Source organism: Tursiops truncatus, chromosome 6, assembly GCF_011762595.2.
Source record: "Tursiops truncatus isolate mTurTru1 chromosome 6, mTurTru1.mat.Y, whole genome shotgun sequence".
Taxonomy (NCBI): Eukaryota; Metazoa; Chordata; class Mammalia; order Artiodactyla; family Delphinidae; genus Tursiops; species Tursiops truncatus.
The window spans coordinates 108,129,227-108,141,469 of record NC_047039.1 but is presented as its reverse complement, the minus strand read 5'-3'; the positions used below and the strand labels follow the sequence as shown (position 1 = coordinate 108,141,469).

The window sequence follows — 12,243 nt, the reverse complement described above, 5'->3', positions numbered from 1 at the left end:
CTGTAGGAGGGCCAGTGGGGAGAGCAGGGCTGCTAATGCAGGGAGCCCAGGCAGAGGTGGGTGGGACGGGGGGCACAGAGCCCGAGCCACGGGGCAGGGGGCTGGCACGGGAGGCAGGGAGCACCTTTACAGGCTGCCCCAGGGCCGCCCGCCTGGGCTCTGTGCCGTCGAGGCTGGGAGCTCCTGACTGGCCCCTGAAGAGCAGCCTCCTCCTGTCTCTGGGACCTGGGCCCAGGCGGGGCTGTGACCTGGTCTGGGGCCTGGGGAAGGAGGAGGGTGAAAAGTTTCCCCAAGTCAGAAGGCCACGGGGGAGGCATCTCAGGGGGTCCTGCTCTTTGCTCTCTCTGACTGTCATGTTGGTACATAAAGGGGGTAGAAAGGTCAGATGTGGTCTTTCAGGCCCGTGGGAAAAACTCTGCCCATTTCCCTAATCCATATTTATTGGTGTGAGACAGTGGGGTGAGAGGAAGCCCCCTGCCCCCACCCGTCGCCCCGGCCAGGCCAGGTTAGCACTAAGAACAGGCTCCATGTCACCCAAATCCTACTCTTTGTCTCCAGATTGGCTCCAGAGTTCTCCCCCTTTCCTCCTCCCCTTTGCTCCCCCCACCCCCCTTTGGGGTTGCCAAGCAACTGTGGAAGGGTAGCTGAGATATTTTCTTTATTACAAGCAAAGGCAAGACAGCATCATGGCTCCAGGAGGGGAGCAGGGTAGGGGCTGGGGGAGAGGGCGTCTTGTGCTCTGGGGGAATCTCGCTACCTCAGTCTGCTCATGGGCATGGGCAGTGGGGAGACAGGGCCTCAGTGCCCAAGAGAAGGGGGAAGATGGGGAAGATGGAAGGGAGTGGTGGTGGTGGGCTGGGTGGGTGCACAAATGTTGACCCAGTCTACATCATGCTAGAAGAAGCAGCAGTGCTCAGAGACCCAGGCCAGAGCCCCTCACCTGTCACCCACCAGCTGTGCATCCTAGGCCAAGTCACTTCCCTTTTCTGGGCCTAAGGCTCCCCTTCGATAAAATGAGGATAGTAACATGTATTATCTTAGTTAGTGCTTACATTAACCCCATGAGACGTTTATTTTCCCCATTTTACGGGTTTAGGAACCTAAGGCTCAGAGATGCGACGTGATGTGCCTCGCAGGTAAGCGGCAGAGGTGAGATTCTTGAGCCCCGACCATTTTCTTAATACCAGCTTTACTGAGATGTAATCCACATACCATACAATTCGCCCATTTAAAATGTACAATCTAATGGTTTTTAGTGTATCCAGAGTTGCACAACCATCGCCACAATCAACTTTCGAACCTTTACATCACCCCCAAAAGAAACCCCATACCCATTAGTTTTCACTCCCTGTTCCCCCCAAACGTCTCCTCCCTTCATCCCTAAGCTATGATTTTTTGCTTTCTGTTTCTATAGATTTACCTATTCTGAATATTTCCATAACTGGAATCAGACAATATGTCTGAGTCCCAGCTCTTAACTTCCAATGGCTCCAACATCATCGGGTGCTGGGAAAATAGACGTGTCAGATGGTGGCTTGGGTACGAACATGGCCTTTGCTGATAGACAGACTTGGGTGTAAAACCTGGGCTCTCCTGGAGCCCGCGCGTTGCAACTACTGAGCCCACGTGCTGCAACTACTGAAGCCCGCATGCCCAGAGCCCGTGCTCTGCAACAAGAGAAGCCACCGCAATGAGAAGCCCACACACTGCAACGAAGAGTAGCCCCCGCTCGCCACAACTAGAGAAAGCCCGCGTGCAGCAACAAAGACCCAACACAGCCAAATAATTTTAAAAAAATATAAATAACCTGGGCTCTGCACCTGGGGGCAGTCACTTCCTCTCTCTGGGCCTCGGGTTCTTGGTCTGTACAATGGGAACAGTAACAGCGTTCCTCACAAAACTGTCATAATCCATGAGAAGTGCTTAGCCCAGTGCCCAGGACTTAATATATGGTCGTTTTGAACTGGATTACAATGACCCATGCATCCGCCCATCTATCTATCCCTTTACCCAGGCATTTAATAAAAGTTAGCACCTTCTAAGGGTCTGGCATTCTTCTAGGTGCTGGGGATGTAGCAATGAATAGGACATGATCCCTGTCCACGGAGGGCTTACATTCTAGTGGAGAGACAAATTCGACAGTGGGTAAATATCAGGCTTTCAGAGAGGGATACGTGTAATAAAGACAATGGCACAGCATGATGGGATGAAGCATCCCAGGTTGGGGAGGAAGGCTTCCCTGCCCTTCCTTCACTCATCTCATGGAGAGGAACATCTTTTGTAAACGGAAATATACTATGCAGGGTGTAGGGGTTCTTAGGATTCCCTCTGAGTGGGGTCAGTGGCCTGGCTTTGTCATCTTCTGAGATTGGGGATGTATCAGGTTGTCAATTCATTTCCAAGGCAGGTTGCTCAGCTCGTCACCACGTAAGAGCACTGGCTGCTCTTACAGAACTCTGCACGGATGGGGCAGTGGGAGCCACGAGCAGGCAAGGGCCTGGCCTGGGGAGACACATTGAGTCAAAGCAGGGCTCTTTCCTCTCTCCCGGGCCACGGTGAAACCGGATGAAAGGGAGCGTTTGGGGACAGGACTCCAGGGTTGGATATATCTGGATCACAGATGCAGCCTGACCGACCTGTTGCCACAGCTGTTTCCTGTGCACCTGCCTGCCAAGCTTTGGTCATGAGCCTGCCTCTGAAGCACAGGATCGAGGCTGCAGCATGAAGGAAGCCCCCTTTAGTGAGCACCTCACAGCGATGCGTCCAGCTCCATACCTAGAACCTCATGTGAGTGGCTACATTAGGCACCCACAGTCAATTCTTTATTCATTTTCTCTTCTATTCAGCTGTCCCAATGTCTGCTTTTTCATCCATCTGTCTATCCATCCACCCATTCATTGAATTATGACTCCTATACAGCATTCATTCATTCATTCAACAGACAATTACTGAGCATATCCTTTGTGCCGGGCAGTGTTTGGACTAGTTCCTGGTTAGATGCCAGTCCTGGTAGGAACGGCATGCCTAACTGGCGGTGTGGGAGACTTTGCCACCTTCTTCCTGAGAGCTGGTCTTTCTTAACAAGGGAGAAGGGAGAGAGCAGAGGCTAGGAAGAGTTGAGTGCATGCCTGAGCCTGAACGTGTATATATGTGTCTGTATATGTTGGAAGATAATGATAAAACCTGACTGCAAGCAAATGCAAGGCATGTTTGGACCTTCCCAACACCATAAGCATCTAATAACCATCTCTAGGGACACAGGACCGGCATGATGGCCCCATTTCACAGAGGCAATAACTAAGGTTCAGTCTACTGGAATTCACATGCCTGGAAGCCCGAGGCAATGCTGCCTCTCCCAGCTGTTTTCCCACATCCTCCCCGTTGGAATGAATCACTCAGTCTTCTATAATCCCAGAGAATTTTGCTAATGCTTCAGTTAAAGGGTTTTCCCCTGGCTCCGCTCCTTTCACTGGGGCTGGATCCTTTTGTTGTGTGTCTGTCTGTCCACTGGTCCACTGGATGGATACTTCTGGACAGGCAGCATCAGTCTCTGTTCATCTTTCTTTCCCCCTCCCCCCAGGCTCCAGCGTACACACGGTACACCACAGGTGCTCACTAAATGTTACTCATTAGTAACAAGACTGTCAAAAACACAGCTGGGGACTCTGCTCTGCTATCACCTAAGTCCAGGTCCCCCCACCAGCTCTCACCTGCAAACCAGCAGTAGCCTAACTGGTCTCCGTCGCTGACCAGCTTGCCCCTATCCCGCCCCCCTGCCTCCCATTTGCTACACTCCAGGGCCAGCACACCTTTAAACATGTAAATCTGAACTTGTCAAACCTCTCAGGATCCCCACTGCGTTTAGGGTAAAATCACAAACCCTTCCAGTGTCCTACAGGGCCCGCTGGGGTCAACCCCAGCTCCAACTCCACTTCCCCTTCGTGCTCCAGCCACACCAAATCTCCTTCCTTCCCAAAACTCACCAAGTCGTTTTTTGCGTGTTAGCTTTGGAGGTGCCTTTCCCTCCTCCTGGAACAGTGCCCGCCTCGGCGCTCCGCCCGCCTTCACCTTGCTGGCAGCTCCTCGGGGCGGCTCTCCTTCCCTGGTGCTCTGTTGTGCATCTCCTTTGGGGACATCTGCCCATGCCGAGTCCCCGACTAGCACACAGTAGGCATGCTATAATATCTGTTCAGTGACTAGCAGGAGGACCCTTCTAGGCGCCTCAGTTTCCCTGAGGATGAGGGTGAGGGGAACTGACCCTTTTCTGCCGGGGGCTGATGGCTTTAAGTAGCTCTCACATACACGGAGAAGCCTTCCTCCCGACCCACTCGTGCAGAGACCACTCTCGTCCTCTCTGTCAAGGCTGTGTTTCTGCCAGGCTGGGGTGGGGCTGGAACTGGATTATAATTTATAAACAGACACGGGGTGCCTCCTGGGTTTCACCGTTTGGAGTGCGCATTTACGCCAGTCCCCCTCCATATCTGCCACGTAAAGGCTGGGAATCTGTAGTGTGCGGCGGGTTCCAACTCTGGCTCCATCACCTTCCAGCTGGGGACTAGGGACTTAACTGCCACCAATCTCGGTTTCTTCATCTGTAAAATGGGGCTGATAACAGTGCCTACTTCCCAGGGTTGTTGTGAGGAGTCAAAAGGCTCCTACCTTTAAGACGCTTAGTGCTTGGTACTTACAGTACTTGTCACAGTTATTGTTGTTATTATTTTTATCAGATGGAGCATTCACAGGAGTTAGGACCTGGTTAGCCGGGGTTCCCTCTCTATAAAACCTTGACTTCAAGTATTACTCCCCAGAAGCCTTATTTTTTCAACTTCCGTAAGAAACTCCAAGAAGTTCACGCGGCGGCTCGTTTTTAAGTCAGCAACGGCTTTTCAACGATGGGTTGGGGGGAGGGCACTGTACTAGGCTCTGGACGCACAAAGATCATCAGTAAGACCCACTTCCCGTCCCAGAGAGGAAAACAGATCAAGCAATAATCACAGTTCAGTGGGGCACGTGGCGGTGGCCCACAGACTGTGGGGAGAGGAGAGGATTTCAGGGCATGGGCAGGGAAGCTTGGGGTGCCTGGGGAACCCTGGGGTAAATGGAGAGCAGAATGCATGGGAAGAACGGCCACAAAGTCCCCTCCAGGGTGTGAGATTCATTGGGAAAGATAGGCTGAGTGAGCTCTGCAGGTGAGGAATTGGGTCTGTATCTCCCAGTAGACTGAGAACCTTCTTTGTGCCAGACCCGGCTGGGGTGGGCTGGGGTGGGGTGGGGGCATACCAGACCTAGACAGAGCCCCTGCCCTCCTGGACCAGTGTGGCTGTCCAGTGGAAGAGACAATGACAAGAATTAACAGATTCCATGCTCCTCTCACACCCTCCTGCTCCCCCACCCCCATCCCCACAACCCTGCTAGAGCTGAGGCATCCAGGAGCCTGCAGGAGGTATCCTGAGAATAAGCCCTTGTCCTTGGCCGCAGAGAGGGCAGTCTCCAGATCCCTAGTGGGAGTGCAGTCTCTCGAGATGGCATCTTCAGCCTGGGGGTTGGGACTGCATCCCCTCCTCCCTTACCCTGCAGCACAGCCTTTTAAGGGGGTGACCCTCTGACCTCTAGACCGGTCCCCCTCACCCTCCAGCTAGAAGCCCCTGGGGCAGGAGCTTAAGGCAGGAAGGCTCCAGAGGCCTCAGGTTTAGATGCAGATGGAAGGCCAGAGTTGAGCCTTAAAAGATTCTGGAGTCCCCTGGGCTCTCCTGGGGAGCTCAACCAAGGCCAGGGGCCTAAGTTGGGTCCATGGGAGTGCAGGGCCGAGATGCGGGTGCCTGGCCCAAGAGGAGGGAGGGGGCGATGTGCAAAGGGTTCAGGCGAAGGAGCTGGCGGGACACTGGGAGTCTAGGATGCTGGGTGGGGGTGGGAGGGCGAGGGGTCCGGCCGGTGCAGGGGGGGCGGCCCCCGGGGAGGGGCACGCTATGTCTTTAAGAGCTGCCTGAGCGCAGGTTGCAGCTGCCTGGCCAGCCCGAGAGACAGCGGAGATTCATTACCCGCCGACACAATGACCATTGATGGCCCCGTGGCGTTATTCAAATCCAGTACCAATTGCAGCCGAGCCCCTTTCTCCGCGCCAGGCCCGTATTGTTGGAGCGGCCCACTAAAAGCCCGCCCCGGCCCCGAGCCGCCAGAGGCGCCCGCTCGGGCTCAGCCCTGCGCCTCGCCAGCTCGCCGGCTCCCAGCCCGGCTCCCCGGGCGCTGCAGGTGACCCGGCGGCGCATTCCAGCGCTCCCCGCCGTCCCAGCCACTGCCGCCACTGCTACCGCCGGCGCCCCGGCCGCGACTCAGCCACAGGGAAGCGGAGAGCGCCCGAGCCGGTGCGTGCGCGGGGCTGGGCGGGGGCGGGAGACCCACGAGTCCAGCAGCCCGGACCCCGGGTTCGGAAACGCGACCCGGCCTCGGGTCCCTGTTTTCCGGATTCCCGGCGAACCCGGGGAGCCCAGGCTGGGGGCGGGGAGAGGGGAGTCGGGGGTTCCCCGGGACTGACAGAGAGTCCCCCGACCTGGGGCGGCGTAGAGACCCAACGCGGGCTACTCTAGGGACTCCGGGCCGCGATCGAAGGAGACACGCGCCAGGAGCGACCGGGATCCCCACGCAGGGTCGGGATCCGCGTGCTTGCTCGTCCGCCTTACCGCGGGATGGGCCGCGACTGCCGAGCATCTGCGAGGTCCGCGAATCTCCGGAGATCTGGTCCGGCGCTTTTAAGGAGCGAGGCGGAACCCCGCAGGAGACCGGGGCCCTGAACTCAGGGGCTTCGCCACTGATTGTCCAAACGCAATTCTTGTACGAGTCTGCGGCCAACCGAGAATTGTGGCTGGACATCTGTGGCTGAGCTCCGGTCACGACAGGGGCGGGAGCCGCAGGGACCGAGCTCAACGCGGGCGAGACTCCTCGGGGTGGCGGCTGGCTGGACCCAGCGCGAGGATCGCGGCCCTGGCCAGGCGCGCGAAGGAGGGACACCGGTCCCTGTCACCAGCGCCGCCATCCTCCTCCCCTCGTCGTCGTCCTCGTTCTCCTCCTCCTCTGCGGGTGACCAGTCCTGGCTGGCGGGGTCCTCCAAGCGATAGCGTCGTTTTTCCCTTTTTCAAATTTCGGCCGGGAACGAAGCTGGCACGCCGCGGCGCGGCCCAAATGTGGTCCGGGGAGCTCGCCCTCGGCCCGAGCCGCAGAAAGTCCGGGACGAAAGAAGATGCCGGCGGACTGCGCTTGCTAACTCGTTTTGAATTGATTCTAACCCATCCTCCCCCACCAGCATCCCCTAAGCAAGCCTAAACCGACCCCTAAATCCCAAATAAACCGACCCCTCCCGCCAGCCCCTCCAGACCGACCCATGGGCTGAGTCTCCTCCAGCCGCGGCTGGAGTGGGAGAAGCGTCGGGAATGATGCGCTCATTGCCCCAGCGGGGCAATCGCCTCGGCTTTGGAAATAGAACTTGGACAAACGAATTCTTTTCATTAAAGACAAATTTTTGGAGATAGTGGGGCTTATTTATTTATTTCCTCAAAAGTGGGTTCAGGAGTTGCGGGGTGGGGGGGCAGTTGGGTGTCACCGGGTCTGAGCCCAGGTCATCTATCCCTGACCCCTTTCACGCCCAAGCTGAAAATGACCCAAAATGCTTAGAGTGTGGCCCTGGCCAATTTCAGCCGTGATGCTGGCATCCCTCGTTTCGGTGGAGAACCTGGCTTCCCCAGCACGTCCTCCTGCCCTGCTCCTCAGCATTAACTGGCACGCTGTGGAGGAAGGGATATCCCGTTTTCACCCCTCCTCTCCCCAGTGCAGGCAGGAAAGGATTCCTCTCGCCCAGTTCCCAGGACTTGGAATCCTGCGGGGGTGGATCCAGGGGCACTCCGAAGCTCAGCGGGGCTGGAGGCAGGAAGGCACTTCCAGGTTACAAGAACCGGGACAGGTGGATCCTTCAAGTGAGGCTGTCCCTTACCCTGTTCCCTAACATGCAGACCCCGACCTCAGCACCTAGTGCGGGCTGATTATACAGCCTCTCCCTAGACAGCACCTGCAGCGTAACCTCAACATGGCCACTCCCACACACACACACATACCCAGGGGGCCTCCACCTGCAGCAGTGCTGGAGAGCAGCTCACCAGCCCGGGGTCGTCTGCCCACAAAGCCTTGAGAATGATGTGCACACACCACCGCCAACACTGTTAGGACAACCATTTGGCACTTTCGTCTCCAGAGTGAGAGAAATTCCACCTTAAATTATTAACATTTAATGGAAAGCAAAGTTTGGGGGCGGGATGATGTTAATGCCCTAATTTTTTTTTTTTTTTTTTGAGGTCTCCCTCCAGCAAACAAAGCTTTTCCTCCAGGTCATGGGAAGTGGGGCTCTGCAGTCTTATCTATGCCTCCTCCGTCCTGAGGCCGCTGGCTGCAGCTGGTGGGACAAAGCCTGGCCTCGGACAGACGGGTAGGGAAGTATCTCGGGACGCAGGCTGGTCAGCACAGACTGGCTCTGCCACCCCTTCTCCAGATGGCCCGTCCTATCACCCTTTCTCGGAGTCTGGATAGTCTGGCTTGCAACCCCTGCTCTCTTCTCGGGTGAAGGGAAGTTCTGAAAGCCCTAGGCTGAAGACAGAGGTTGGACCAGAGACCACGGCTGGGGGAAATGTGGGGTGCCACCGGTTTCTAAGGACGAAGTTCCAGGCAAGGCCAGTAAACAACCGAGTCTTTTATTTGCCCAAGGCCAGCTGTTGCAGGCACTGAGGCCCCAAGACTTCCAGAAGGAATGGAGGGAGGAGGGGTGAACCATCCTGCCTACCAGGTGCTGCCTGCCCCCATCCTGCTTCCTGCAGGAGGAGAGAGAGATCAAGTGTACATTTGTGCCATCAAGTATCTCCGCAGTTTTCAGATACTATAAAAATTCAGTTGTTGTTGAGGAGGAAACTGAGGCACATTGACCCCCCCCCCAAGCCTCTATCTGCCAGTCCAAGGTTTAGCCGACACCCTCCTTCTCTCCCTGCTCAGCAGAATGAGCTGCACACTGGCAGCCTCTTGCCGGGAGGAGCGTCTCAGGAGCCCATCTGGTGGCCTGTGTGGGGGGAGGCCAGCCAGGGTCAAGCACTGTGGGTGGGGGAGCAGGAGGAAGGGTGCGGCTGGAAGAGCAGCTGCTGTGGGGGGGGCAGCACTGAATAGGGGACCCCAGCTGGGGCTCCACAATGATATCAGTGGGGGACAGGCAGAGCCCTCTGCTGTCCAGATGGGGAAACTGAGGCGGAGACCCCTCCAATCTTTGAGAAGGGAGGGGCCTGCCATCAGCTATTCAGGTTCATTCATCTTCCCCCAGGAAGGCACCACGGCCCAGGAGCTGGAGTGCCTCGTCAGCGGCCACTCAGTGTTTAGACTGAGACACAGGAGTAGAGAGCTGCCGGGTCACCTGGCCGCACAGACCCCTCCACTCCTGACAAACTGAGGGGCACCCTCCCCCACCTCAGCTGCTGGGAGAGGGAGTGCCGGGCTCGGGCGCCTGCCCGCCTGCCTGCCTTCCCCTGCTCACGTGCCTGAGAAAGGCTCATTTTTAGCACCTGGCCTCTTTTCCCTGCCTGGAGGGAGCTCAGGGGACAGAGTAGGGAAGAAAGCAGCCAAGGGAGACAGGGAGATCTGGAAGCAGGGCCCAAGGGGATGTCTGATTGTTCTGTTCTCCCCACCCCAAGGGGGCCCAGGCACAGAGAAGGGCCCTTAGCCGCCGTGCAGCGTGGATATGAAGAGGATGCTGTCCTGGTCCTGAAGCTGGTAGTCCAGCTCACCCTGGTCCAGAAGAGAAATAAGAAGACCGTCAAGGGCACTTTTCCAGTTTCTCCCCAGGTGTTGAGAGGGAAAGAGGGGGAGCCTGGCTGCTCTGGGAGAAAAAGATAGGATCTACCAGAAAAAAACGGGTACCCTATACATTAACTACTAGCAAATCTCCAGGGTGGAGGAGAGCTCATCACTTCCCCCAGCTACCCATTCCTTCCTCACTTGGGGTGGGAGACTCAAGCAGCCTCAGTCTGGAGGCCAGATCGGGACAGAGGATTACGCAGACACCCTATTTGCGTCTCAGGAGAGGCCCAAGGCTTTCCTACCAAAGCAGTGAGGGGAGTGGTTGAGGGAGGGCTGTCCCCCGAGGTACTGACCAGCAGTTCCCAGTCGGCATCGTTAATCAGCACCAGAATCCCTGGCCGCCTGTGGGAAAGATGGTGGTGAGTAGCAGGGCGTGAAGGGCGGGAGCTGGCTGGGGCAGGGGCAGAGGCTTAGACATTTGGGCCGCAGGAGTGTGGTGGGAGCCTTTTCTCTCGAGGGTCCCCATTAAAGTTCTCCCAGGGAGTGGAGGCGATAGGAAAGTCTGAGGGCCAGATGCAACACAGGTGCAAATTCCCCTGCCACCTCCCAGACCTCAGGCAGGTCATTTTGTTGCCATGAGCATCAGTTTCTTCATCTGAAAACAGGGTAAATCACAGTGCCTTCCTCACGAGCTCTGCGGGAGGATGAAGTGGGATGATGCGTGTGAGGTGCTTGCTTGCCAGGGTCTAGCATGGGAACCACTGGTAGCAGCCTATCTTTCCAGGGGTCTAACCTCGCTGTCCTAGGCCTCCCGCATGCGCGTCCTGGAGAGGAGGCTACCTTGGCTTTTCTGAATCAGGGAAACCTGCTAGTGGCCCCAAGCCCCTGAAGGCCTGAGAGCAGCCCTGCCTGGAGTAAGGCAGGGCAGGCCGATATTTGGACAGGTACCTTAGCCTAGTTCCTGCTGGCAATGACCCAAAGAGCATTGCTGTCCTCGGGGGTGACCTCCACGACTGTTGGACCATGACCTGAGCCACAGGCTGGATGGCAGCCCTAGCCCCCAGGGCCTACTGGTGAACCTCTGCTTCGAGGCAGATGAACAAGTCCCACAAATGCCCTGGCCACTTCTGTGACATATCAGGCTGGCCTTGTTGTAGGAGTATAGTGAGTTCATGGCACATGGAATCTGGATCTTTTCCTAGGAGGCTAAGCTGGGCCTGGGACAGATACAGAAGCTTTGGGCTGGGCTAGGGGTGTCCCCAGCGAGCATGTGTGCACACACATGCAGTGACTCCCCGTAATCCTAGACCTGCACTGTCCAGCCCGGTATTTACGAGCCACATTTAAATTTAAATTCCATTTAAGTAACACTGAACACTTAGTTCCTCAGTCACACTGGCCACATTTCAAGGGTTCAATATCCTCACGTGCCTAGCAGCTACCGTACTGGACAGCACAGATAGAGAACATTTCTATCATCACAGAAAGTTCCATGGGAGAACACTGTCCTAGGTTGTCAAGCGATGAGAGAGACCTTGGGTAGCATCTTTTCCTCAGTAATGTCTGTATGGACAAAGTAGCTGAGGCCCAGAGAAGTGAAGTAACTTGCCCAAGGTTCCACAGCAAGTTTGTGGCAAGCAGAAGGTGGAATCTAAGTTTTTTGATAAATTTACCAGTCTCCTGACCCAGGTTTTGAAAAAAATCCCCAACAGTCCAATGTGGTGACAAGAAAACTGAAAATAAACTTCAACAGAGCTGGACAGAGGCAGCCTTTTCCTTGGAGGGCTAAGAGGAGGATAAAGGGAGAAGAGGACCCAGAGAAGGTTGTGCTTGAACCAAGGACAGGGGCTCAAACCTCCTTCCCTTCACCTGCCCTCCTCAGAGAAGGGAGAAAGGGACTCACACGCTGTCTCCCCGGATGAACAACTCCGGCCGCTCTTTTAGCAAGTTCTTCTTGATCCAGACAAGGAGGTTCCGGATGTCCCCTGGAGAAGAAGGCACAAAACAAACTAATGTCAAATCCAAATGATTCCTGGTCCTCAGGGCCTTGCCTGGACCAGGAGGAAGTGAATATGGGGCTGAGAGGGCCTCTTTTAGACCGGGCTGTCATGGCCCCTGAACTAGTGGATTCCCAAGGTGAGGAAATGGACCTGGAGAGGTCTTCAGAGAAAAGTGGCATCTGGCACTGCTGAAAGCTTGAAGAAGAGGCAATGGGGATGCAAGGCAGACAGCAAGAGGAATGGTCACGTCTGAAAGGGTTGAGAGACAGACCTCCACCCACTAGCCCTTGAAGATGGTCTGAAACCGCCATGGGTAGGCTTCTGGGAGAGCCCCTCCACCTTTATCTCCCCAGCCAGTCCCAGATGGGGAGCATTCGGCTTTGCTCTTGGAAGGTCTGCATATATTTCCCTTTGTCAGGGAAGA

At 56.1% G+C, this 12,243-nt stretch overlaps 2 protein-coding genes across 13 annotated transcripts in view; both read right to left on the bottom strand.

Moving 5' to 3' along the window:
• URM1 (ubiquitin related modifier 1) overlaps positions 1-12,243 on the bottom strand; it is a 29,149-nt gene that overhangs the window by 4,903 nt on the left and 12,003 nt on the right. The window contains exons 3-6 of one of the 10 annotated variants that reach the window (XM_073806682.1): positions 11,723-11,804; positions 10,173-10,221; positions 8,103-8,204; positions 7,519-7,775 (exon numbers count right to left, since the gene is read on the bottom strand). In XM_073806682.1, the coding sequence (XP_073662783.1) occupies positions 7,764-7,775; positions 8,103-8,204; positions 10,173-10,221; positions 11,723-11,804 (245 nt within the window). In that variant the 3' untranslated portion in view covers positions 7,519-7,763. The other 9 variants (XM_033858747.2, XM_033858746.2, XM_033858748.2 and 6 more) reach the window with 9 other exon arrangements.
• SLC27A4 (solute carrier family 27 member 4) overlaps positions 7,519-12,243 on the bottom strand; it is a 36,240-nt gene continuing 31,515 nt past the window's right edge. Inside the window, exons 16-17 of one of the 3 annotated variants that reach the window (XM_073806678.1) lie at positions 11,723-11,804; positions 7,519-7,775 (exon numbers count right to left, since the gene is read on the bottom strand). The gene's annotated coding sequence lies outside the window, so the exon portion shown is untranslated. Of the gene's footprint in view, positions 7,776-8,713; positions 9,808-11,722; positions 11,805-12,243 lie in introns of those variants that run through there. The other 2 variants (XM_033858730.2, XM_073806680.1) reach the window with 2 other exon arrangements.